The 24,052-nt window shown below is 55.7% G+C and overlaps 1 protein-coding gene across 6 annotated transcripts; it reads left to right on the plus strand.

Moving 5' to 3' along the window:
• The first annotated feature begins 865 nt into the window (after window positions 1-865).
• Window positions 866-23,682, plus strand: LOC141514753 (retinoic acid receptor gamma). 6 transcript variants are annotated; one of them, XM_074225819.1, is made up of 12 exons: window positions 866-1,088; window positions 1,847-1,912; window positions 4,719-5,050; window positions 12,291-12,446; window positions 14,518-14,652; window positions 16,523-16,671; window positions 17,017-17,158; window positions 17,811-17,971; window positions 18,372-18,548; window positions 19,830-20,034; window positions 20,339-20,497; window positions 22,330-23,682. In XM_074225819.1, exons 3-12 carry the CDS (start codon window positions 4,864-4,866, stop codon window positions 22,527-22,529), a joined length of 1,671 nt encoding a protein of 556 aa, XP_074081920.1. In that variant the 5' UTR covers window positions 866-1,088; window positions 1,847-1,912; window positions 4,719-4,863; the 3' UTR covers window positions 22,530-23,682. The 6 variants fall into 6 exon arrangements, with proteins under 6 accessions (XP_074081920.1, XP_074081915.1, XP_074081916.1 ...); XM_074225814.1 differs by lacking the exon at window positions 12,291-12,446 and having other exon boundaries at window positions 22,330-23,679; XM_074225815.1 differs by lacking the exon at window positions 12,291-12,446 and having other exon boundaries at window positions 1,850-1,912; window positions 22,330-23,679.
• The last annotated feature ends 370 nt before the right edge of the window (window positions 23,683-24,052 follow it).

The following is a 24,052-nucleotide window of genomic DNA, read 5'->3' on the forward strand; positions in this document are numbered from 1 at the left end:
AGCGTCAGGGGGCTTTCATGCTGAGGCCCAAATTCCCCCCACACAATCCCCCCCACCAGTCAAACAAGTTTGCCCTTTCAGTAAAAGAAGGTCGAGTGGGATTTTTGTTTGCATGTCGTCTTCCTCTATTAGATTGTAAGCTCCTTGAGGGCAAAGGACCGTCTTTTGCCTCTTTTTATACCCCCAGCTCTGAACCCACTGTCTCCCATGTAGCAGGCGCTTAAGAAATGTTTATTGAATTGAATCGAATTGAAGAAGGAAAGGGTGGGGAAGGAACTCTGATCTAATGGGAAAAGGAAAGGTAGAGGTGTGTGCCTACGAAGGCAGCTGAAGACACTGGCATGACCCTGTCAATGCCACTCCCCCAATGTGTGGGGGTGAGCAGTCGCCACCATGCCCCCCCACTTTAGTGACACAGTGAGCAAAAGAGGTTGGCATGATGGATAACCGGATAGTACCCCAGCCAAGCTAAACTATCCCTGCCCCACCCACCCCAACAACAGAGGGGTAGGATAAAGCAAAACTCGGAAGGGGGGCTGGCATCTTGGCATCCCAGACACTGACCTTCTCTGCCCCTAAGCCATGCCTACTCTCCCGCGGGACCAAGCAACAAAGACCAAGCAAAAGGGAGGGGCAGAGACACAGGCGTCCTCGGCTGCCCCGCCCCCCCCTTCTCCCCAGCCCCCCCCCTTCTCCCAGCCCCAGGGCACCAGGGAGGGAGTCGGGCCCGGGCAGCCGTCCGGGGAGGGAGGAGCGAGAGCAGGAGGGGGAGAGGGGGGCAGGGCAAGGAAGGGAGGGAGGTGAGGGGGGAGGGAGGGAGGGAGAAAAAGAAAGAAAATATTTTCCGTGTCCCCGCCTGCGGAGTCAGTGTGCGGTTTGGGAGAAAATGTGTCGGATATTTTGGGGCGGTCACGTGGGCGGGCAGGCTCCAAGAGGCCCCAGGACAGTCCTAGCCTAGAGCCCGTGGGCCCCCCAATAACCCCCCCCCCGTGACCGCGAACCCCTATTCTAGCGCCTGCCCATCACCAAGACTGTCTAATTCTGGGACCTCCGGGCTTCGAGGATTCCCCTTCCCCCTCCCCCTCCAGGTGAGTCAGAAAGGGGCTGGGATGCCTGGGTCCTACAATGGGGAGAGGGGGTGCGCGGGGGAGCAGTGGTCTAGGAAGGCTGCCTCTTGAATACTTAAGGGAGGAAGTCCTTCCTGGCTCTTAGGGGGCTCAAGTCGACCCAAGGAGGTGCTCTGAGAGGGTGAACTCTGGGGTGGAAGGAAGCTTTATCTTATCCTTTCCTAGAACTTGGAGTGGAAGGGGCTACCTGAAGAACTTTCCCGGTTTCCCTTTTGGGGGGGGTACCGGAGGCAAGGAGCTATTTAGAAGAGGGATTGCAGAGAGAGAGATCCTGGGCTTTGTTCTCTCCCCCGCCCCCCCCCCCCCCGAAAAACCAGGGAGAGGGTGCTGAGCGCCAGCCCGGGAGCAGCCGGGGAAATGGTCCATTTTGGTCAGAAAGGTTCTCCTCCCCTTTGACACTGAATGGAGGGCTATGAGCAGCAGAGATTTAAAAGGACAGTGATAAGAGCAGGGTGGCAGTTGGAGGACAGTGGGGGAGCCTGGGTGTTAGGCAGCTGGGACTCCTGGGTCAAGGGATTCCATTCTCCCCTCCCCACTTCCATCAGAGGGTGTAAGTCTGTACTCCCCGCCCCCCCCCCCCCCAGGTTGAAAGAGTTTCTTCTGGGTCCCTCTGGCTGAACGCCCAGGTGGGACAGAGGAAGGCTGGAAAACTGAGGTAAAGGACCCCAGAGTCCTATTGCTCCAGCCCTACTTACTGACTTTTGCTTCTTTCTTCCTAGCAGCCTCAGCCTAGTCCCCTCAGCCTTGCCCAGTATGTAGGAGGGAGTGTTTCAGGCAGCCAGAGGGTAAGTGTGTGCTGTCTGTTTGAATGGGGAGGAGGATCAGGGGATAAGAATGGGGGAAAGAGGGGTAGGGCAGAAGTCCGGATAGCCTAGGTCTGCTGTCCAGCATAGCTGGAGTGTCACTCCCTGAATTCGGAAGAATTGTTTCTCTCTAGTCATGGATTAACTTCTGGGGAGGGGCCTGGGACCTTCTGAGGTGAGGAGACCTCACCTGTGCCCACATTTTAGCAGGAGGTATTAGAGAGGACAGTATTAAGGAAACGAGAATTTGTGTAGTCTGTGTCTCTTTCTTGTCAGGAGAAGGGAGTGGGGATAACCTCCTAAACAACACCCCTTCCCCCATTCATACACCATAGCTCAGGGCCCTGGTAGGGAGTGGTGGGCACGCCCCCTTCTACCCCCACCCTGGCACATCCCCCCTGGCTCAGAAAGCCACCTAACTGGCACCTCCAGTTTCCCCCCTGCCCCACCCTGCCCCGTGCCCTCCGATGCCCACACACATTCCACTGGCATTGCCTGCCTTCTCCCCTGGGCACTGCCCTTTCCTGGGGCCAGTTTAGTGTAGGGAAGACACCTGGGGATGGGAGTGGGTGGGGACCCAGGGGTCTGGGCTCCTCAGACGTTGGCACAGGGCCAAAGGAAACACCCCCTTAGCCTTTGCAGCAGCCAGGGGGTCTAGGCAGGAGGCCTAAGGATGCCTGAGTCCTTCCACTGGGACTGTGGATGGGGTCATGGAAAAAGGTGGTCGTGTTTATTCAGGGGGGGTGAAGAAGGGGCGGGGGGAGAGCAGCCACAAGAGCCTCTTTGTTCCACAAGCTTAGCTGGACTGGGCAGAGAGACATGCCCCCCTTCCCATCCGCCCTCCATCCCTGCCCACGCCCACCCCCCCCCTCAGTTATAAGAGAAGCTGCTTTGTAAAGCAGCCCACCCCTCAACTGGGCCCACTCTCTGGGGTGGGATTGGTGGGATAGAGGGGTGAGAAACATTTCTTTCCAGACAGCTCCCTAGGGAAACCCAGGTGTCTCATATCCTACTCAATGCTTCTCTTTACTCCCTGCACCACCTCTTTCCTCCAACCCCAAAGTCTCCCCACCCCACCCTGGGCCTGAGCTTCCCATCTACAATGAACGAAAGAGAAACTAAGCTCTAAAGATGAGACATAGGCTTTTCCTAGCTTTGCCCCCCATTCCCATGTCACTCTAGGGAGATGAGAGGTAGACAGTTCCTATTCCTTCATCTACAAACCCCATTCCCAAGGGGGGCCATGTATTTGAGCACCCAGTTCTGGGTTTTTGCCTTCCTGCCTCCCATTTCTTTAAACCTCAGTCTAGAATCTCAATATGTTGGGGGTGGGGAGGGCGAATGAAATCAGCATAGGAGACCCTGGGCATCCTGGCTTCAAGTCTAAGCGGGGGGGGGGGGGGGGGAGGAGCCTCTTGCTTTTTACCCTTGGCATCAAAGGGGTTAATACAGTTGGAATGTGGCCCAGCCTGTTGGGCTGTGGCCCAGGGGCCTCTGGGAGCCAGGACTCCTGGCTCCACCTGGGATAAGGACTCCAAGGAGAAGGGGAAAGGAAGAGAGAGATGGGGCCCCTAAGGTTGGAAGGTCAGACTTCTGGGTAAATGGGTGAGGTATGAGGTGAATGTGGTAGGGGATGTCTCATAACCAGGGTTGAAGACCAGAATGGAAAGATCCATTCCTGCGGGGCTTGAGTCCATAGACACATCCACGCAGAGTTAGAGAGGGAAGCAGAGGTAGAAGATAGATACTAAGTAAGAGTTGCAAAATACAGGACCGATAGATGCTCAAAGATGAGAGATGGAGAAAATGATAAATATAAAGACAGAGAGATCATCACAGTCTCTGTATGTGTGTGTGTGTGTGTGTGTGTGTGTGTGTGTGTGTGTGTGTGTGTGTGTGTGAGAGAGAGAGAGAGAGAGAGAGAGATGTAAAAACCCCTCTCACCTCTTAATCTGCATTTTTCCCCTTTTGTGTCTGCCTCTCTTCATCCTCTCCCACTTCACTCCTAGAAGGGGATAAGCTGGATTCAGTATATAAGCCTTCTACTCCCAAACCCACTCACCATAAAGAAAGTAGAATCACAGTGAGTAGGCAGTGTACATACACAGGAAGAAAGGGAGAGACTAGGAGTTAGCAAAGGGAGAAGGAAGGTGATGAAAAGAGGTATTTGGGGGAAAAGAAAGATTTGAGGAAAAGATGGAAAGTTGGGGAGGGAGGAAGTTGGAATTTGGAAGGGAAAGGAGAGAGGGAAAGGGAGAGAAGAGTAAAAAGAAAGGGGAAGGAAAATTGGGAGGATAGGTAATAAGAGTTTCAGAAAAGAGGAATTGGGTAAGTGTGCCAGAAGAGTAGCAGAGGAGGATTGAGTGTGAAATGTACACAGATTAATACTGAGATAAGGAAATACAAAGGGATCTGAGAAACAGAGAAAGGCTCAAGCTTCAACACAGAGATAGAGACATCCTCCTCCATTGTTATCCCCAACTCCTAGGTCCAGAGGCTTGACCCCTCACCTCCCTCCTCCCCCTGCATCAACTCTTTCACCTACTTAGGACCGGACAATAGCCCCAGGGCCCAAGTCTGTTCTTCCCGGGAGTGGATTCTAGAGGGTGTCTCTAAGCCCCAGCACAACTCCCCTTCTGTATTTCCCCTAAATTTCCAAGAGCCCTTTACTAACAGCTGAAGATTGGGAAGGTTGCTGTCCTCTGAATGAGGCACAAGAGGGATATTTACAGTCAAAAGGTGATCTTCCCCCCTTCATCTGATCTTTTTTTTTTCTTTCTCACTCCAGGACCCTTGGAGCCCTGGTGGTTGGACTGGACAGGGTGGGCACGGAGCCTCCCGGGCCCAGGCGTCGGGCATGGGCGGGGGGTGTGGCTGAGGGTCCCCCCCGCCCATTGCAGACCCTAGAAGGCTCAGCTACCCATGCCACCGCCATGGCTGCCAATAAGGATCGTCTGTTTGTACCCAGTGCCCTGGGACCTGGGGCTGGTTTCCCTGGGACAACAAGCTTCCCTTTCGCCTTCTCTGGGGGACTCCGGGGATCCCCACCCTTTGAGATGCTGAGTCCTGGCTTCCGGGGCCTGGGTCAGCCTGACCTCCCCAAGGAGATGGCCTCTCTGTGTGAGTCTCAGGGGCTGTGAAGGGAAAGGGAGGGGAAGGGGAGATAATAAGGAAGTTGGAGGGTTCTCAGATCTGGGGTGTCCAATTGAGGCTTGACTGTTCTACAGGGTGGAGAGATGGTAACCAAGGTTCTTGGGCCCCCAGGTGGAGAAGTAGGTCTGAGAGACTTGGGCTACTGGAAAAACTGTTCTGATGGAGTCTTTGTTGGGGGGTGGGGGTGGTTCGGACCTGGGCCATGTGGAAGTAGTTATATTGAAAAGGGCTTTTTCATGCAAATAGGTTGGGGAAAGCAGAAGAGGAAGAACTGGGGGTTTGAGAGGTTGATGTTCTGGAACCTGAAAATTAATAGTCAGGGGCAGTCATTTGTTGCTAAAAAATAATTCTTGACATATTTATATGGCAAATGAAAGTTTGCAAAGCGTTATATAAGCATTATCTCATTTGCTCCTCCCAATGAAGTCTGTGCAGTAGGTATTATTATTACTGCCATTTTACCGATGAGGAATTTGAAGCTTTGTAGTCTTACCCCAGAGTCACACCTTTAATGTCTGTATCAAGATTGGGGTACACACATCTTCCTGATTCGAATATCTAGGATCCTATTGCCCAAAAGGAGTCTGGGAGTCAAGAGAGGCAGAGGAAGCTAGGAAGCCAGTCTGGGGAACAGTAATCATTTTCTGGGTTAGTGGGTTCAGTCTATGCTTCAGATGAATAAGCTCTTGAGCAACCCTAAAGACAAAATGGAAAAGAGGAGACCTAAGGTATGAGTTGAGAGGTCATCCTCTGGGATAGGGTGGAGGCAGACTTATAGATAGGAGGAGAAGAACTTTATATGTTAAGCAGAGGAGGTGGGGCCCCAGAGAGGGGGGGTGTCCTAAGATTATCTTCCCTCCCTTCTTTGTGGGTCTTGTGCCCCTCCTATCCTCTGGGGCCTGGCACAATGCCTGTGTATAGTGCAGATCCCAACATGCCCCCCTACCCTACCCAGTTTGAATGAAATCCTTGGGTACTGACAGTCACCTGGTCCTCCCCCATTCCCCCCACTGACCCCAAATATACACACACTCCATCCATCTTAGCTAGGACTTCTTCCCTTCTTCCTCTCTTTGGAAAGGAGTGTCCAGGGTCCTAGGAACTGGGGTCAGGGTATGATGGGGCTGAGGAGAGGCAGATGAGGCAGAGAGGGAGACCCCCACCCAAACTAGAAAGGAGAGAGAAAGTAAAGAGAGAGAGAAAATTGGAGAAATGCAGAGAGGAGCAGAAATGGAGATGGAACCCAAGAATCCTGGAGAGTCATAGTGGGAGAGCATGGGAAGAGAGGGGAGCCCTATATTTGAGGAGGGGCCACTAAGAGTGATGTGTATGGGTGTGTATGGTGGGGAGAAGGAGGGAAAGGGGGGACCAGGCTGGGATGGCAACTGTACTGGAAAGAGTGAGCTCGTCTGGAAATAGCAGACATTTGTGTGTGTGTGTGTGTGTGTGTGTGTGTGTGTGTGTGTGTTGAGTGTGTGAGTGTGTATGTGCATTCATATGTACTGTTCAGACACAAAAAGGACAAACAAGGGCAGTGGGTGACCTGGGAGATGCATGACCAACCAGGTGGCTGTGAATAGGATGGATATCATCTGTGGCCTGTCTTTGATAGTGGTCCCTAAAAACATGTTGAAACTATATGGACAGCTCGCAGGTGCATGGGAAGAAACAATGTATCCTCTTTCTCTGAGGCCCAGTAGACCTCCCTGGGCCCCCTTTCTATCTCTAATGAGGTTTTAGGACTCTGGATTCTGAAGGCCAAGACCCCTGCCCAGTTCAGAATCTATTGCAAAATCATAAGAACTTTGGACCCCATTCTTTCTGGGAATAAGTTGTCTATTTTAGGAGAAGCAAATGTGGAGCTTGAGAGAGCTAGAAAACCAACTTTCTGGCTAGCAGGAGTGGGATGACATTGAAAGGCAAGGGAGACAGCTAGGTATAGGATTGGGAGATTCCAGAGCTGGAATTCTTGTCTTGGACCTCTTAAGGCAGTCGGGGGAAACCTGTGGACTTAGAATAAGGTTTTCAAATGCATAAAATAGATGATGCTATTAAAGAGAGTCATTATATTGAAACAGTTACTAACATTTTTTTTTTTTTAGAAAAAAGTTCAGGACACCAGGTTAAGAATCTTTAATTTAAAGGAAAAAGTACAGAGACCTGGGAGTCAGGTTGCAATTTCCATGACCCTATGACCCAATCTAAAATTTAGGGTTTGGGGTTTAAGGTGGGGTTAAGGCTGGAGAAAAGGTCAGGGACCAGCATGAGCCCCCTTTCCAAAGGCTGTCCTGGAGCCAGGGGCAGAGAAGTAGGCTCTGGAGGAGGAACAAGAATTAGGACTGGGAGCTGGGGAGGGTTGGGAGGGTGCGGCTGCTGAGGACAGGCCTGGGCAGAAAACTGTGGTGGTTGGGGGTGGGAGAGCCTGGGCCTCCGACGACTTGGGTGGGGGAGACACCATGGGAAAGCTGGTGGTGGGAGCAAAGAGGGAAACAAAAGGAGAGAAGAGGAACCATGTGCTGTCCTAGGGAAGCCCTAGTCAGTGGTGAGGGTTCCCTCTTCCTTTTAGGCCCCAGATCTCTCTGGCTCCCCCCCCCTTTCCTTTCATATTTTGTCCCACATGTGTATCAGTCTTTGGCCTCTTTTCCCTCTGTTCACAGTCCTTTTGAGAAAGATCAGAGATTGGTGTGCAAGGGTCAATGAAGAGCATTCTGGTGGTTAGACCAGTCCAGGTCTGATTAAGTTCATACTTTCTCAGAAGCCACTCTAGGTCCCCAGATCCTGAGCCCCCTTCAGAATCCCCTTGTAGGTAGTTGCTTAGGGGGGCAAAGTTGGATTTCAGGGTGAGATGGGTATGAGGGAGCCAAGGTGGAGGGAGCTTGGGGGAGTGTGTGCGAGGCTGGCTTGTGGAGGCTTGCTTGGATGGAAAGGCAGGGAGGATTTCGTAGATGTGTCCATAGTCCTTGTATTTCTTGGTGAGAATCTAGGGGTCTTTCTTTTGTATCTGAGGGTGAGTGAATTTCCAAATGCTGAGAATGTATCAGTACTGACCTGATGTTAACCTGGGGCACCGTGGAGACAGAGTGCAGGGGGTGGGAGCCTGGGGTCAGGTCTGCAGATTTCTTTTCCCCATAGAGGGCTGCACGGTGCCCTCCCTGCCCAGTCCCATGGGGTCAGGGGAGACACACAGACACATGAAGAAAATGAAGGAGAAATAGATGAGAGGAGCGGCAATCCAAGAGATGGGTAGAGGGCCACAAACAAAGGGAAAGACTCAGGCAGAGAGACAACCGGGAAGGCAGAGACAAAGGGAGACAGAGGCGCAGTGACAGAGGGGAGTGCAAACAGGCGGGTGAGGGCACCGGGCAAGCGGCCTCAAGGAAAAAACCCCAGACTACCGCCTCCTTCCCTTCCCTCCCCTTCCCTGCTCTCTCTCCTCCTTCGGCTCCAGCTCCAGGCCGACACAAACGGGGCTTTGATTGCAACAGGAAACCTCTCCGGCGGGGGGAGCTGGGCAAGCCGCCGCCTTTGGGGCCCAGTCTGCACCCCCCTCCTGCCTCTCCCTGGCCCCCCTCTATCCAATCCTTACCATGGAAGGCCCCGATCCCAGGCCAAGGCTCCCCACCCCTTAGTCCCACCTCCCCGAACTCAGAGACCCCTCCCATTGCCCTGGGCCATCCTCTCATCAGAGGCTGCTCCAAAACCCGGGTCGTCTTCCCTGTGCCCGCTTTGCCCTGTAAACCGCCCCCTCCCATTAAATTGGAAAGGAGAAACAGCCGATCAGGAGTGAGGTTGCAGGGTGAGGGGTAAAGAAAGTTATTTTCCCCCTTTTCCTCCCTGTGTGTCAGCTAGAATCCATCTGTGCCAGGGCAGTGTTGGGGGAAGGGGAATGATGAGGGTAAGACTGTTCAAGACCCGTACAACTTAGGGCCTGGATGGTCGCTTTCCTTATGGGGGGAGGAGATACTCCTTTCCCCCTTCTCTTGGGTGTGTATGTGAGTGTGAGTGTGTGTGCCATTGGGAGGCTCCTGGGAAGGAGGGGGCACCAGAAGAGGGGGTGAGTCAGGCAGTGTGCCCCCATCCCCCCCCCAGGCTGGTGGAGAACATCTGGTTTTCATGAAATGCTAGAAGAGTAATGGGCCTAATTGCTGCAATAAGGGCAGGGGGAACATTGGGGGTAAGGGGGGGAGTTGAGCAGCTACCCACCCCCCCTATCTGTCACACCTTTCCCCTAGGCTGTGTGTGTGCGGGGGGGGGGGGGGGGGGGGCGGTGAGGCCGATGGGAAAGGCTAGGCAGGGTGCCCTGATGTCCTTCCCCTCCTGGGACCCCCTTTCTTAGGAAGGAACTCCGAAAGGGTGATGTTGAATGGGGAGCATCTGGTGTTGGGAAGAGGGGGGCCGGGAGGGTTTGGGGCTTTCTGGAACCCTCCTCCCCCACTGCTCTATGCCCTCCTCCCAGTCCCCCTCCCTGTGGCCTGGCCACTTCTGGTTCTAATTACCAACCAGGCGGGCCTGACTTAATTGGGACCTTTCGGGAGAGGAAGGGTGGAGGGGGAAGGGTGGGGGACTGACAGCCCGCACTGAAGAGCTGGGTTCCCTTTATCCCTTCCACCTGGGTTTTGGGGACTTGGTGTCACCCCCAGTTTGGTCCCCACATATAAATTTCTGTTCTGAGTATTCAAGGGACTGCTCTGACTCTTACCCTGCCTGTGGTTTGATTCCAAGGCCAAAGATATATCCCCTTCCTTGTTGGGGTGCCCCCTTCAGGAATGGGGAGTTGGAAACATGAGGGGGGAGTTTACTCTGGAATGGAAAGATACCAGTATTCCCTTCCCCAGCCCCCTAATTCAGTCAGCCCCCCTCCCTGTCCTCAGTCTCACTTCCCCAGTCCCCTCAGTCTCTTCCTCCTATGCCCCCCCGACTATCCAGCCTCCCCCGAACCCCACCTCTCATTCCCACCCCCTCCCCAAGACCTCACCTCCCAGCCTGCTGTGGCACCCCTCGCTCTGCTCCGCTATCTGTCCTCCCAATCCTGTCCCCAATATTTGTCCCCTCAAGTCCCTTGCACCCCTTAACTACCCTCCCCCCAGTTGCATCAGAGATTCTTAGAAAAGCGGCGCCCCGCCCCGCCCTGCTTCTGCCGCCGCCGCTGCCTGGGCTGGGGGGGGAGGGCCAGCAGCGCTGGGGTCTCTGTGCGCCCGTGTGTGTGCGTGTGTGTGTCTGTCTGTGTGTGCGTGTGTATGTCTGTATGTCTGCATGTCTATATGTGTGTGTCTGTGTGTGCGTGCTTCTGTGTGTCTGTGTTGTCTGTGTGTGTGTGCATGTCTATATGTGTGTGCATGTGTGTGTCTGTGTGTGCATGTGTGTGTCTGTGTGTGTCTCGGGGGCGGGGGCGGCGCTCCCACTCGCTCCGCGCCTCCCCGCGTGAGCCAGGCTGACCGAGCCGGCCGGGCAGGCCGGGCAGGCGGGCAGCCGGGCAGCCGGGCAGCGGGGCGGGGCGCTGGGCTGGACGGGCCGGGGGAGGGACAAGGGGGGGGGCGGTTTCCGGGAGTCGCCGCCGCTGGCGCTGTCCCGGGGCCAGGCCCCCCGACTCCGCCCGGGCAAACTCTTGACGTGGACTGTGCCCGGCCCCGGGCCCCCTCCCCGGCCGCTCCTGGCTCCTCCGCCGCCGCCCCGGGCCCCCAGCAGCTCCCCAGGGTCCCACGGGGGGGGGGCACAGACGCGGGAGCAGCGGGAAGGGAGCGGCGAGGGTCTCCGCCAAGGGGGGCTGGGAGGGGGGGGCGCTTGGCCCTCCTGAGGGGGAGCCCAGGCTCTGGGGAGCAGGTGGTGGTCCTTGGGGAGGGGGCGGCCGGTGGCGCTCCGGGGAGTTGCTGACCCGCGGGGGCAGTTGTTCATGGGGGGCGCGTTGGAGATTGGGGGGGGCGGAGCAGACTAGGGGGCGATCGGCGGGCGGTTCCGGGGGCCGGCTGGATCCCCTGGAGGGGTATTTGAGGGATCGTGGGTGGGCCCGGGTGGGCTCTTGGGGCTCTCTGAAGGATCGGAGGGGCCCTTAGGGAGCTCTGCAGGGGGGCAGCCAGGGACCCTAAAATCCGGGCATGGGGGTCCGGAGGACAGTGGGAGTCGCCGTGGGGGGCAGGGCCGCAGGCGATAGACAGTCGGGGACCCCGGCCGAGCCGCGGGTGGGCAGTGGGGGCCGGGGAGGAGGCTGCGCGGCGGGGCCGGGGCCGGCTGGGCGGGGCCGGGCGGGGCCGGGTCAGGGGGAGGTGAGCGCGCTCGGCCGCCCGCCCTGAGGGGGGTTCCCGGAGAGTTCACGTCGGGCGCGCGCTTCGGCCCCGGGACAAGGCGCTGGGGGGAGGGGCGGCGGGGGCGGGGCCTGGAGGCGGGGCCGAGCCCGAGCCGCAGGAATGTGCCGGGCGCGCGCGCGGGGGGGGGGGCGGAGCCTCGGAGCCGTCTGGGGCAGGGGCGGGGGAGGGGAGCGAGCGCTCCGGACCCGGGCCGGGCGGGGGGCGGGGGGGGGCTGGGGGCCCCCGCCTTCCCGCGCGCGCTCTCTCTCTCTCTCTCTCTCTCCCTCTCCCCTCTACTTGAGGGGGCACGCGGAGTGTGGAAGCGAGGAAGGGGGAGGGCACGCGCGCGGCCTCTCCGCTGTTGCTCCCGCCTCCGCTGCAGGCACGCGCGTGGGTGCGAATGACGGGCTTCCGTACGCGGGCCTGGGATTCGAGGGGCGTCCGTGCACGCGTGTTTATGTCTGCACATGCGTGCGGGCCCGTGCGTGCACGGCCGAATATGTGCATAGGCGCGCAGCCCCAGATGTGCGCGCGCGCGCGCGTGGAGGCTGCGCGGGTGTTTGTGTGCGTGTGCGCGCGTGTGGAGGGTGCGTGTGCGTGTGCGCGCTCGGCCCCCGCTCGGCCGGCCCCGCTCGGCCCGGCCCGGCCCCCCTGCGCGCTCCAGCCCCACCCCCTCCGCCCCTCCGGGCTTGGCTTTTACAAAAGGTCCGCCCGGCCAGAGCCGCCTCGGCGCCCGCCCGCCCGCCCCGAGTGAGCGGGACCGCAGCCCCGCCCGGCCTCCCCCGCGGGGATCCCCGGCCGCGCGCCCCTCCATGCCGCCGCGCCGCCGGCCCCGGCGCTCCCCCGCCTCCCGCCAGTAGCGGGGCGCCGCCGGGGCGCAGGGGGGCTGCGCGGGACCCGGCCTGCCCCGGCTCCTCCGCCCTGGGCCGCGATGTACGACTGCATGGAGACGTTCGCCGGGAGCCCCAGACGGCTGTACGGGGCGGTGGGGCCGGGGCCCGGCTTGCTGCGCAAAGCCCCCGCCAGCCCCTGCTTCGCCGGGCTCGAGTCCTTCTCCTGGCCGCCGGCCGCCGCTCTGCAGTGTAGGTACCGCTCGGGACGCGGCCGCGGGCGCCTCCTCTCCGGCCCTTTAAACCCGCTTTGGAGTCGGCGGGGTGGAGGGAAGCTCGCCGCCCTCGCGGGGGCCCTTTAAATCCCGGGGGGGGGGGCCGGCCCTTTAACCGCGGGGCCCCCCGCGGGCTTCTGTGGGGGTGTGCGGTCGGGGTGTAGTAGGTGATTTCCAGCGTGGGTGTGCGGCCGGTGTCACTCGTGGGGGGGGTCCCCGGTGTTTACTTGTGCACTTCGCAGCCGCGGGAGCGCAGCCCGAGGAAAGTTGTGCGGGCCCCGAGCGATCGGGGGGGGGGGGCCGGGAGGGGCCCCCTCGCCCCGGGGCGGGAAATGGGGGTGACAGTCACTCTCGGGACGGGAGTGCGTGCGTCTGTGACCTTGGGAGGGTGGCCCGGTGTGTGCGCGCGTGTGCGTGTGCGGCTCGCCCGCCCCGTGGGCTTTGGCCCGCGTGGATGCTTGCGGCGTGAGCCTGAGGCGCGGGGGACCCCGCGGGGGGCGGTCTGGGAAGTGAGCTGCGTGAGAGCATCCCGGCCCCCTCCCGTCCGAGCGTGGCGGGGCGCGGAGGGCAGGGGTCCCCACGGCCGGCCCGAGCGCCCCTCCGGCCCTTTTCCACAGACCAGTTTGGAGACTATGTGCCGGGGGGTGGGGGGGGGGGAAGGAAAGGCCGGCCCCGGGGAGGGGGCTTCTTCCTCGCTGGGGCCCCGACCTCGCTCCTGCCCCCCTCCGGCGAGGGGCGGCATCGGCCGGCGCCCCGGGCCGGCCCGGGAGGGAGCGCGGGGCCCCCCGGAGTCCCCTCTCCAGAGCTGTAATAAAAAGCCGGGCCCGGGAGGCCGTAAAAATGAAGTCCAGATGAGAGGCCGCTTTGAAGAGCGGGCTGCGGGGCCCGGAGGCGGGGCCGGGGCGGGGGCCCGGGCCAGGACCCCCCCAGCTACTCAGAGTTTCCGTAGGGCACGGGTCCCTTTAGGGGCGGGGGGCAGGCGCTGGTGAGGATGGGGGCGGGAAGAGAGAAGGGAAAAGGGCAGGGCGGCCCGGGGGCGCTGTGGGAGTGTGCGAGCCCGGTCACCCGCCCGGAGCCCCCGCCAACGCTCCCCACTCCTTGGCACTCCGCAGCGCTGTTTACAAGTTCAGCCCTTCTCGGTTCCACAGCCGAGCCGCTCCGAGCTGATGGCCCGGCTGGGGGGGCCGGGGAGGACTGGGGGGGCGTCTGGGCCCTTCAGGGCTGGGCTGGGGGGAGGCCACGTTCCTGGAGGCGACCGATGGAGGCTACTCCAGGGGTCAGGTCGGGCCTTGCAGTCGTTCGGGGTAGGCACCGAACTGGCCCTTGGGCTTGGCTGACCGCTTCCTCGCCTCACCGTCGCTCCGTGGGGGCTGCTGGGTTTATCCCCCTCTCCAGCGGGCCAGGGTTCCGAGGAGCCAGGACGGGGGCAGAGAAAAGATATGGTGGAGCGGGCTTGGTGGGACCAGAGTGGTACTTGTTGACTGTCTCGGGAAAGGGGTCTCTCCTTTTTGTGTGTGTGTGTGTGTGTGTGTGTGTGTGTGTGTGTGTGTGTGTGTGTGTGTGTGTGTGTGTGTGTGCCTGTGTGTGCCTGTGTGTGCCTGTGTGATGGGAGGAGGTGTGGGTTGGCCCCAGAGCCTGGGGCTCCGCAGTGCCCCCAGCCTCGCAGCTGGGAGCATTTACAGCCGATTATAAAGAGTTTGTTTGAAGCTCTCCACTGGCTGGCCAGGAATTTCCTCAATTTCAGCAATTTGGACTTTAAAAGGAGAAAAACCCAGAGCCCACCACCTCCTCTTCCCTCAAAGAGGCCCCCTGATTCCGACCCAGCCAAGCCAGTTGTGCCTAGGGGGGCCCTTGTTGGGGACAGTCTGGGTCCACCATTGGGTTAGGGTCTCTGGAGCAGCTTCCCCACCCCCAGATGGGCTTCAGAAATCACTGGCTTGTCCCTTAGGGTTTAGAGATTGGGGATGGGGGGGAATAAGGGTGGGCTGCTACAGGGGTGCCCGGGCAGGGGTGATGGCATCACCCAAAGTAGATAAACTGCCCCCTAGGCCTGTCTCCTCGAACCCCTCTGCTTTGTGGATTGGCTGGCACTGCCCCATGCAGGCTTGGCCCCACCCGGGGCCCTTTCGCAAGAGAGGAAATGAGGCAGCTCTCTGAGGGCAAGGAAGGCGTCAATGCCCGAGGTGAGCACCCAACCCTGTTCTTAGCCCAGTGGGCACCATTTATCCAGAGTAAAATGTGGTGGGAAAAATGGGTCTGGGGAAAGAATTTGGCAGTCCATCCCTCTCCAGGATTCTTAGGAGCAGCTCTCCCCCAGCCCCCAATTTTGAATAGAACTCAGGAATTCTTCTCCTCCTCCCAACCTGGATTCTTATGTAAATGGAGGGGGGGGGGACCCTGGGTCAGGTCTCCCTTCCCCCAGCCTACCCTCTGGGTGGGTGGAGCCAGACTGTAACCCTGGAATCTGGCCCTCGGATGCTCTTTCTGGTTGGATTGGGGACCAAACCCAGGTGAGCCCCAGTAGGCTGGGAAGGATGTGCAAAAAGCTGATGCATCTCGGATTCTTCCATTCTCTTACATAGTAGGGTTCTGGGGGGCTCTAATGGTGAGACTCCTGACCTATCTAAAACTTGTGTGTCTGTCTCTTTCTGTGTCTGTCTCTGTCTCTCTCTGTCTCACTCTCTCTGTCTTTCTCTGTCTCTCTGTCTCTTTGTGTGTATGTGTGTCTGTATCTCTCCCAAATATAAAAAGCAGTCTTGTCTGCACTCAGATTAATTACTTCAGCACAGAAGTGAGCAGCGGCTTCTTCCCCCATTGTGAGGTGGGTCTTCCCGCTTTGGGGAGCCCAGTTTGGGAACAGCTCCATAAAGTAATCAGGAATGGAGAAACATGGAGACAAAGCGTTCAAAGCTAGTCCCTCCTCCCTTCTCCCCCTCCTTGCAAGTTGCTGCTTGCCTTCTCAGGCATGTGCCCCACAGACTCCCAAACAGGCTTCGGCATACATGCCCCCCTTGTCTCTCCCCTCCCTGGGCCCCATTTTCAGAGTCCCACCTTTTCTCTCTTCTCCTCCTATAAACTAGTCCCTGGATTTGAACAGTGTCATTGCCTCTTACTTAATTTTCCTTGGTTGGGATTCAATGAGATCTGCTGCCACCTCACCCTGTGTGGTTGGGCAAGTCTTTTCACTTACTTGGGCCTCAGTTTCCTCATCTGTAAAATGATGGAATTTCTTAGGTTATAATTCTATGATTATATGCTTTTTTGAGGAGATAGCCAGAAGATATTCTTGGGCACTTGAACTGTATTCACCCAGGATGACCCCTCTGCCTGTCTCTCTTCATCCCAGATAGATTTAGGGCTAGGACACTGAGAAATTAAGGAATAGGGGCATGTTATTAAAGCATTTCCTGAAGGGAAGAGGGTAACTTCCTACCCTATTATGTTTTGGAAAAATGGAGGGCCAGAATTCCGGGCTCTTCAGAAGCCTCTCGCTCCCCACTTACCCAGTGCTCTCCCAGAGGCCCCAAGGAGGGGACCATTGGAAGACGGGGTTCTATGAATCCTGGCTAGGGAAAAAAGGGAAAGAATCTTGGTGAAGGCAAAAGTTTTGACACCCCAAACCCTGTTTTGTTTTGTTTTTTTTTGTTTTTTGATTGGGTCCTAGAACCTTGAGCTTTTATATTATCCTGTTCAAATGGTTCATTTACAGATGAGGAAACTGAGGGGTTAACCTCTCAGGTTGGTCTTGAGCCTCTGGATTTGGGGGGATTAGGTTTTTGTTTTGAAAAAGCTGAGGTGAGACTGGCTTTGTTGAAGGGTTGTTGATGGGTGGGTGTTTATTATATGCATGTGGGGAAATGGGGGGCCTGTTTATGGTAAAGTTGTATATGTGTCCATGAGAAAAGGGGTCTGTACGTTGTTACTGAAAGGTTATTTGCATGTCTGTGTTATTGTTGGGTAGTTGTTGCTAGAAGACTGGAAAAATAAGCAGAAGGGTGTTGTGGGGGTGGGGGGGTACCTCTGTTAATTCCACATTGCTCCTCCCCCTCCCAGCTGTTGAGACCCAGAGCACAAGCTCCGAGGAAATGGTGCCCAGCTCCCCCTCACCCCCTCCACCTCCCAGAGTCTACAAGCCCTGTTTCGTCTGCAACGACAAATCTTCCGGCTATCACTATGGGGTCAGCTCCTGCGAGGGTTGCAAGGTGTGTGTTGGGAAAACCTAGACCCCCCTTGAGCTGAGTCAAAGGAAGTTGGGGTGGGGCCAATGGAAAGGGTGAGGGCCCAAGATTAAGGGGTGGGTAGGTCAGTCAGTGAAGCATTTCATTGAGCTGAGCACCTACAAAAAAGGCAAAAAAGGGGGGGTGGGGGTGACATCAGGGAATAGAAGTTTGGGTGGGGCCCAGAGGTGTTGGGCAAGTCTTTTGGGTAGAATACACTCTGTTCTAGGCTGGAAATTGGGAGGGAAAAGGAGAGGTTCTGGGTGGGAGCCTGGAGGTCTAGGAATGTTGCTTTGAAGACCCCCCCCTTTTTTCCCCATCCACCGCCAGGGTTTCTTTCGAAGAAGCATCCAGAAGAACATGGTGTACACGTGTCACCGGGATAAGAACTGTATCATCAACAAGGTGACCCGAAATAGGTGCCAGTACTGCCGATTGCAGAAATGTTTTGAAGTTGGGATGTCCAAGGAAGGTAGGTTCCCCTGGACTTGTCAGGACCATGTCTCTGCAATTGGCCCCCACCTCACCCTCTGAAACCTTGCTCCTTTTCACCCTACCTTTGGAGAATCCCCCTCAGCCACCTATCCTTAATATTCAAACCGGTCCATGGGCCTTAACCCTTTGGTTTCCCACAAATAGGAATGGAGATTAGGGATCACCTGCCCTCCTCCCATGGGAAAATCGAGGGCATATTAGAGATATCCCATTTTTCTTCATCCTTGCCCCAGGATTTAGCACAGATTTGGGGTGCTGGCTCCCTCTCCTTCACCCATCCCCCACCATTGTGCTGCCAGGGCTATAAGTGGATATCCTGCCGGCCTTGTATCCTGCCACCCCCACCCCCCACCCCCCCTCACTGGCTCCCTCGGTAGCTCCTGCAGGGTGACAGGAAGGGCAGGATGGAGGCCTGCTGCCTGGAGAGAGAGGGAGTGGGGACTACAGGCCCTGGGCCCGGGAAGGGAACCTGTGAGACACAGTAAATGTGGGGAATGGAAGGGGGAGAGGTGGGTGCTGGGAGGAGGCCGGGGTCCCTTTGAGATGCAGGAGAAAGGGACAGGGATGGACCTGGGTGTCCTGACCTTTCTCCTTGGCTTCTCTTCCTCCACTCCCTACCCTGCCCCAAGCTGTCCGGAATGATCGAAACAAGAAGAAAAAGGAGGTCAAGGAAGAAGGTCCTCCTGATAACTATGAGCTGAGCCCCCAGCTGGAAGAGCTTATTGCTAAAGTCAGCAAGGCCCATCAGGAGACTTTCCCCTCATTGTGCCAGCTGGGCAAGTATACAACGGTGAGTAGGCATAGCATGGTCCGGGGTTAGGGATCGAGGGAGGAGGGGCTAGGCTTCTGGAGATGCTGAGAAGGAAGGGGAGCAGCTCAGAGAGGTGTTGGGGAGATGATTAGCAAGCTATGGGAAGAAGATATACCAAATTGGGTTCTCAGTTCCCCCCCCCCCTGCCCCTTAGGCATGGGGAAATAATCATTTGGGCAATAGAAGCAATCAGGTGACTCACCCAGAATCACACATTTAGTATGTCTGAGGCTGGATTTGAACTCTGATCCTTCTTTCTCCAGGGCTGGTGCTCTAAAAACAGTGCTCAATAAATATTTATTAAGCCCATGCTGAGATAAGACTTTGAGAGTAGGTCACAGTGGCTTTAGACCCTGTAAATTCTGATTCTCCTCCCTAGAACTCAAGTGCAGATCACCGGGTGCAACTGGACCTAGGCCTGTGGGACAAATTCAGTGAGCTGGCCACCAAGTGTATCATCAAGATTGTGGAGTTTGCCAAGAGACTTCCGGGATTCACAGGCCTCAGCATAGCTGACCAGATCACCCTCCTCAAAGCAGCCTGCCTGGACATCCTGGTAAGACTGTGGGAACCACCAAAGAACACTTTCTTTAATTATATCTGGATTCTACCTTCCCTTAGACCCCTGATCCCTCAAGGCTTAGCACATCTCATAAATATTCCATACTCTAGAAATCATTTTCCCCTAGGGAACTGAATCTGCACCCACTTAAGCCCTAAGACCCCTTTTATCCAAAGCCAGCCCCTCCCCATCTCCTAGCTCAAGGCTTCTAGGATTTCTTTTGTTGGATGCCTTTGGTCTCCTTTCTGACATTCCTTAGGTCTTCTCCTGACACTGCCCACCTAAGCAGCCCAGCAGGTGTGGTTTAGTAGAAAGGACATTGGAGTCAGGGGACCTTTGGCCTCTAAGATCCTCATCCACACTACCCACCCTACTACCCTTCTGATTACTCCAGAATTACTCCTTAAGACTGACCACAAGGATATTCTCTTCCCCATTCTGGCCTCTTGAGACCCTGACTCTCAGAAAGCCTTGAGATATTCTCTCTCTCTCTCTCTCTCTCTCTCTCTCTCTCTCTCTCTCTCTCTCTCTCTCTTTTAGTTTTTTGCAAGGCAAACGGGGTTAAGTGGCTTGCCCAAGGCCACACAGCTAGGTAATTATTAAGTGTCTGAGGCCGGATTTGAACCCCAGGGACTCCTGACTCCAGGGCCGGTGCTTTATCCACTACCCCACCTAGCCACCCCTGGAAAGTCACTTCAGAAAAGACTTGAGGTAAAAGTTTGTCTACTGGTCAGTGATCAGTGTTAGAAAAAGAGACGGAGGGGCAGCTAGGTGGCATAGTGGATAAAGCACCGGCCCTGGAGTCAGGAGTCCCTGGGGTTCAAATCCGGCCTCAGACACTTAATAATTACCTAGCTGTGTGGCCTTCGGCAAGCCACCTAACCCTGTTTGCCTTGCAAAAAAAAAAAAAAAGACTCTCCAGCTCCTAGTTTTCCCTATATTTTCCTTCACTTCCCACTTATACTCCCCCTTGGGGCTTATTCTCAAAGTTGGTATATTGTTCATGATATAGTCCTGTCCCTGACAGACTCTTCCTCCTGCCCTTTGCCCCACCCCGATGCTGGGTCTTGGTTCATTAGCCCTTTCCACTGCCTTCCTGAACAGGTCATAGATTCTTCTCACTCCTCACTCCCCCTGAGCCCCATTATCCCCCTCCCCATTGCCTTTCTGTTAACCCGGCAGTTTCATAGTATTACCTCCCATTCCCCAATAAAGCCAGGACCACCCTTGACCAGCTCCCCATCTTGTATCTCTCCTTACTCACCCTGCCTCCAGATGCTTCGGATCTGCACTCGATACACCCCGGAGCAGGACACAATGACTTTTTCTGATGGGCTGACCCTCAATCGGACACAGATGCACAATGCTGGCTTTGGGCCTCTCACAGACTTGGTCTTTGCCTTTGCTGGACAGCTGTTGCCTCTTGAGATGGATGACACAGAGACTGGACTGCTCAGTGCTATCTGCCTCATCTGTGGAGGTATCCTTGTACCCTTAGCCTTTTTCTTCCTGCTACTCCAGACCCTGCTGGTCCAGTTCTTTAAAACAGCCACTTCTGGGAAAGACCCCTTAGCCCTTTCTACCAGGGTAGATCATAATAAGCTTTTCTCTTCTACCTTCACTGAGTGGGGATAATATGGGAAATTGCAGGCTTTGCTCTGGGACATCCTCTAGTGGGGTCCCTGGCATTCCTGCTGTCCCCAGTCCTCCACTATTACTGTTTTCTCCCATCGTTTCCCATAAACTTTTCTCTTACCCTTGCCTCCTCTTCCACACTTTCCCAGACCGAATGGACCTAGAGGAACCAGAGAAGGTGGACAAATTGCAGGAGCCACTCTTGGAGGCCCTGAGGTTGTATGCACGGCGGCGGCGGCCCAGCCAGCCTTACATGTTCCCAAGAATGCTCATGAAGATCACTGACCTTCGGGGCATCAGTACCAAGGGTCAGCCTGGAAGGGATGGGTGTGGTGGAGGGAAACATGAACTGAGGAAAGAGCCTAGATCTACTTGGGGGCCACATTTCTTACACACCCACCCTCTGCCTTAGGACTCAGTACTTGGTTGGGGGAGAGGGGGAGGAAGAGGAATACCCAGACTAATTGGGGGGAAATAGGCAGATTTCAGACACATGATGATTCTGGGCAAGTCACTTAGCTCTGGCCTGCCTCTGTTTACTCATCTCTAAAAATGGGGATAATAGTACCGACCTCCAAGGTCATAAGGATCAAATGAGTTAAGATTTGTAAACTTTAAACTTTAGAGTGTTATATAAATGCTGTTACTACTACCACATCACCACTACAAACCCAATCTTCTACTGCTATTACTATCACCACCACCACCACCACTACAAAACCATTCTATTACTATCACTACCACTGCTACTACCACTATCACCACTACAAAACCATTTTCCTACTATTATCACTACCACTGCTACTACCACTATCAACACTATAAAACCATTCTACTACTACTACTACTATCACTATCACTGCTACTACTACCACCACTACTACAAAAACCATTTAGCTACTACTATTACTACCACTGCCACTACCACTACCACTATAAAACCATTCTATTACTATCACTACCACTACCACTACCACATCATTCTCCTACTATCACTACCACTGCTACTACCACTATCACCACTACAAAGCCGTTTTACTACCATTACTACCACCACCACTACAAAACCATTCTGCTACTATTACTCCCACTGCTACTACCACTACCACCACTACAAAACCATTCTACACTACTGCTATTACTACCACCACTACTACTGCTGCTGCATAATTGAAACTCACTTAAAAAAAAAATCTTTCCTCACAGAGAAACCTGTGAAGTAGGTAGGTTGTACAAGTATTGTCCCATTTTGCAGATGAGAAAACTTGAGTCTAATAAGTGGTGACTCAGTCCCAGAACTAGTCCATGTGAAGGTTTGCCTTTGAACCTAGGTCTTATTCCAAAGCGGATTCTTTTTCCTCTGCCCTCCACTGCTTCAGTACACTTGGGTTGTGTTATACTTGGGGGGCTTGTAAGATCAAAGTTAGGACTGGGGATAGTTTCTCTGGAAAGGCTTCCAGGAAGGAGTCAGGAAATGGGCACCTACTTTTAGCTATATCTAATCCATCTCTGGCCCTGGAGGAGAGAGTGAGTTGGAATGTCATGGTCTCTATTTCTATTTATTTATTTTTTGCAAGGCAATGGGGTTAAGTGACTTGCCCAAGGCCACACAGCTAAGTAATTATTAAGTGTCTGAGGCCAGATTTGAACTCAGGTGCTCCTGGGCCAGTGCTCTATCCACTACATCACCTAGCTGCCCTCAATGGTCTTCTTTTAAGAATGGAGGAGAAATAATGACGATGCGCAGACCCTGGGTTCAGTTCTTTCCAGATAGTCTCTTATTTGATCTATGCCACAACCCTGGGAGGAAGGGGTTATTATTACCCCCATTTTTCAGTAGAGAAGTGACTTGTCCAGGGTCACTCTACTAGGAAGGATTTGGCCTGGATTTGCCCCCTGGTCTTCCTGATTCCTGGCCCAGGGTTCTAGCTGCCCCAGTAGAACAGGGTGAGGCAGAACCGGGCAGAGAAGGGCATCCCAGATTGTGAAGTGCCCATTATTAGAGACAGGAGTCAGGAATGGGAGGGTCCCTTGCCATCAGGCTGGAAAGTCCTAGAAGATGAGTGGGAATGAGGCAGGTCAGAGGAAGGAGAAGTGGCAGTACCTGATCATCTCTTCCTTGGGGTCCTTTTCTTCACAGGAGCAGAACGCGCTATCACTTTGAAAATGGAGATCCCAGGTCCAATGCCCCCCTTGATCCGGGAAATGCTGGAGAACCCTGAGATGTTTGAGGACGACTCCTCGCAGCCTGGCCCCCGAGCGGAGCCCCCCAGCGAGGATGAGGGCATAGGGGGTGGGGGCGATGGGGACCTCAGTCCCCCCCCTGATCCAGACCCCTGATTTCCCCCTGCTGTGGTGGCGGTGGTAAGGGGTTCTCAGATCCCCAGGTAGCAGACTGACCATCCCCACCAGTGACTGGGAGAGGACCTTCGGTGCCCTCTCTTTACTCCCATTCCCCAAACCAGCACCAGTTCAAGCTCCTTGTTTTTTGCCAAAGTTTCCTGGGCTTCGTGTCCATCCTTTCCCCTCACCAAGTCCTAACTGGGCTTCCTCCCCACAATTTTCTGGCTGGGACCCGATTCCCCTGCCTCCTTCCCCACCTTTGGGAGATGGACCGGGAAGGGAGATGGGGTCTCAGCTATGAATCCAGGAGCTGCCTCTTGGACATCGGGATCCCTCAGTTCCCCAGCAGGGAGAAGGGGGAGAACCTTTGTTGGTGCTGAGTAGGTGAGGACCTTGTCTCCCACACATCTCCCCCCTCCCCTGCCAGGTGCTTAGACCTCCAGGAATAATTAGGAACACTAGAGACCAAAGGGGGAGTTCTGGGGTGGGGGGGGCAGATGCAGGCCCAGTCTGCAACTCTTGGCTGAAGACTGGCAAGGAACCCCCCTTTCCCTATGCTTCCCCCACAAAAAAGGGGAAGTGCCCTCCGTTAAGAATCCCCCAGCCCTATCATGTGCCTTGGGTGTCCCCCGCCCCCCATCTCAGCCATCGGGGCGGAACCCTTCTACACTACCGAGGGGCCTGGGGAGCCCCTCCAACTCCACCCCTAGTGCCTTCCCCCACCGTACCCCAGAGCAGCTCAGCCTAGGGAGGGGAGGGCTGCTTAGCTGATCCCTACCCTACCCAGAGGAAGCCTCTTATTTATTTATTAGCTTTTGTTTACACCCTGGGGGTTCTGGGGGTGGAGCCCAGGGCCCCTTCTGATTCCCAACCCCTGGTTTGTATTTAGCTGCCAAATAAAATTCCCTCTGGCCCCCCTTTTTCTCTGGGGGGGCTGGGTGCTGTCCCCTCCCCCCCTTTGTTTACATCCCCTCCCTCCCGCTGTATCGCAATTGCTGAGTTTTCTATTTTTGCAAAATAAAGTGATGGAAACTCATGGGATCTGACTTTATCCTGGTGGGAGGTGGAGTTGAGGGAGGCCCCTAAGACTTGCTTTAAAGTGCAGAGTTGGCCCATCCAGTGTTTTACCCTTCCCACGTCTCCCCAGGCTTTACCCATTCACTCCCCAGGCTCTTGGGTTGGGATGAGAGTACAGCCAAAGGGAATGAGATCTGGAAACCAGATTGGGAATCTAACCAGGAAAGAGTTTGGGGTGTGGACCAGATATCTCTGCCCTAGTCCTACCTGGGCCTATATCTTCAGTGGCCACTAGAGGGTAGCTATGGGTAGGTCACATTAGATATTGGTCTCTCCCTACAAAGCATTCCTCAAACCGCCTTCTTGGACTGAGGGACTTAGATTTAGACCTGGAAGAGATCTTTTGAGATCTTCAGCAGAAGGTTATACATCTTGTAAGATGCAGAGCTTGGTTGGGACCATGGGCCTCCTGCCTTCACCTCACCTTCCTCACTCCTAGCCAC

The sequence above is a fragment of the Macrotis lagotis genome, chromosome 2 (assembly GCF_037893015.1).
Source record: "Macrotis lagotis isolate mMagLag1 chromosome 2, bilby.v1.9.chrom.fasta, whole genome shotgun sequence".
NCBI lineage: Eukaryota > Metazoa > Chordata > Mammalia > Peramelemorphia > Peramelidae > Macrotis > Macrotis lagotis.

Coding starts and splice junctions, on each gene's coding strand:
- LOC141514753 (XM_074225819.1), top strand. CDS start 4,864: ATGGCTGCCAATAAGGATCGTCTGTTTGTACCCAGTGCCCTGGGACCT. Junction 17,159..17,810: donor AGTTGGGATGTCCAAGGAAG/GTAGGTTCCCCT, acceptor CCCTGCCCCAAG/CTGTCCGGAATGATCGAAAC. Junction 20,498..22,329: donor TCGGGGCATCAGTACCAAGG/GTCAGCCTGGAA, acceptor TTTTCTTCACAG/GAGCAGAACGCGCTATCACT.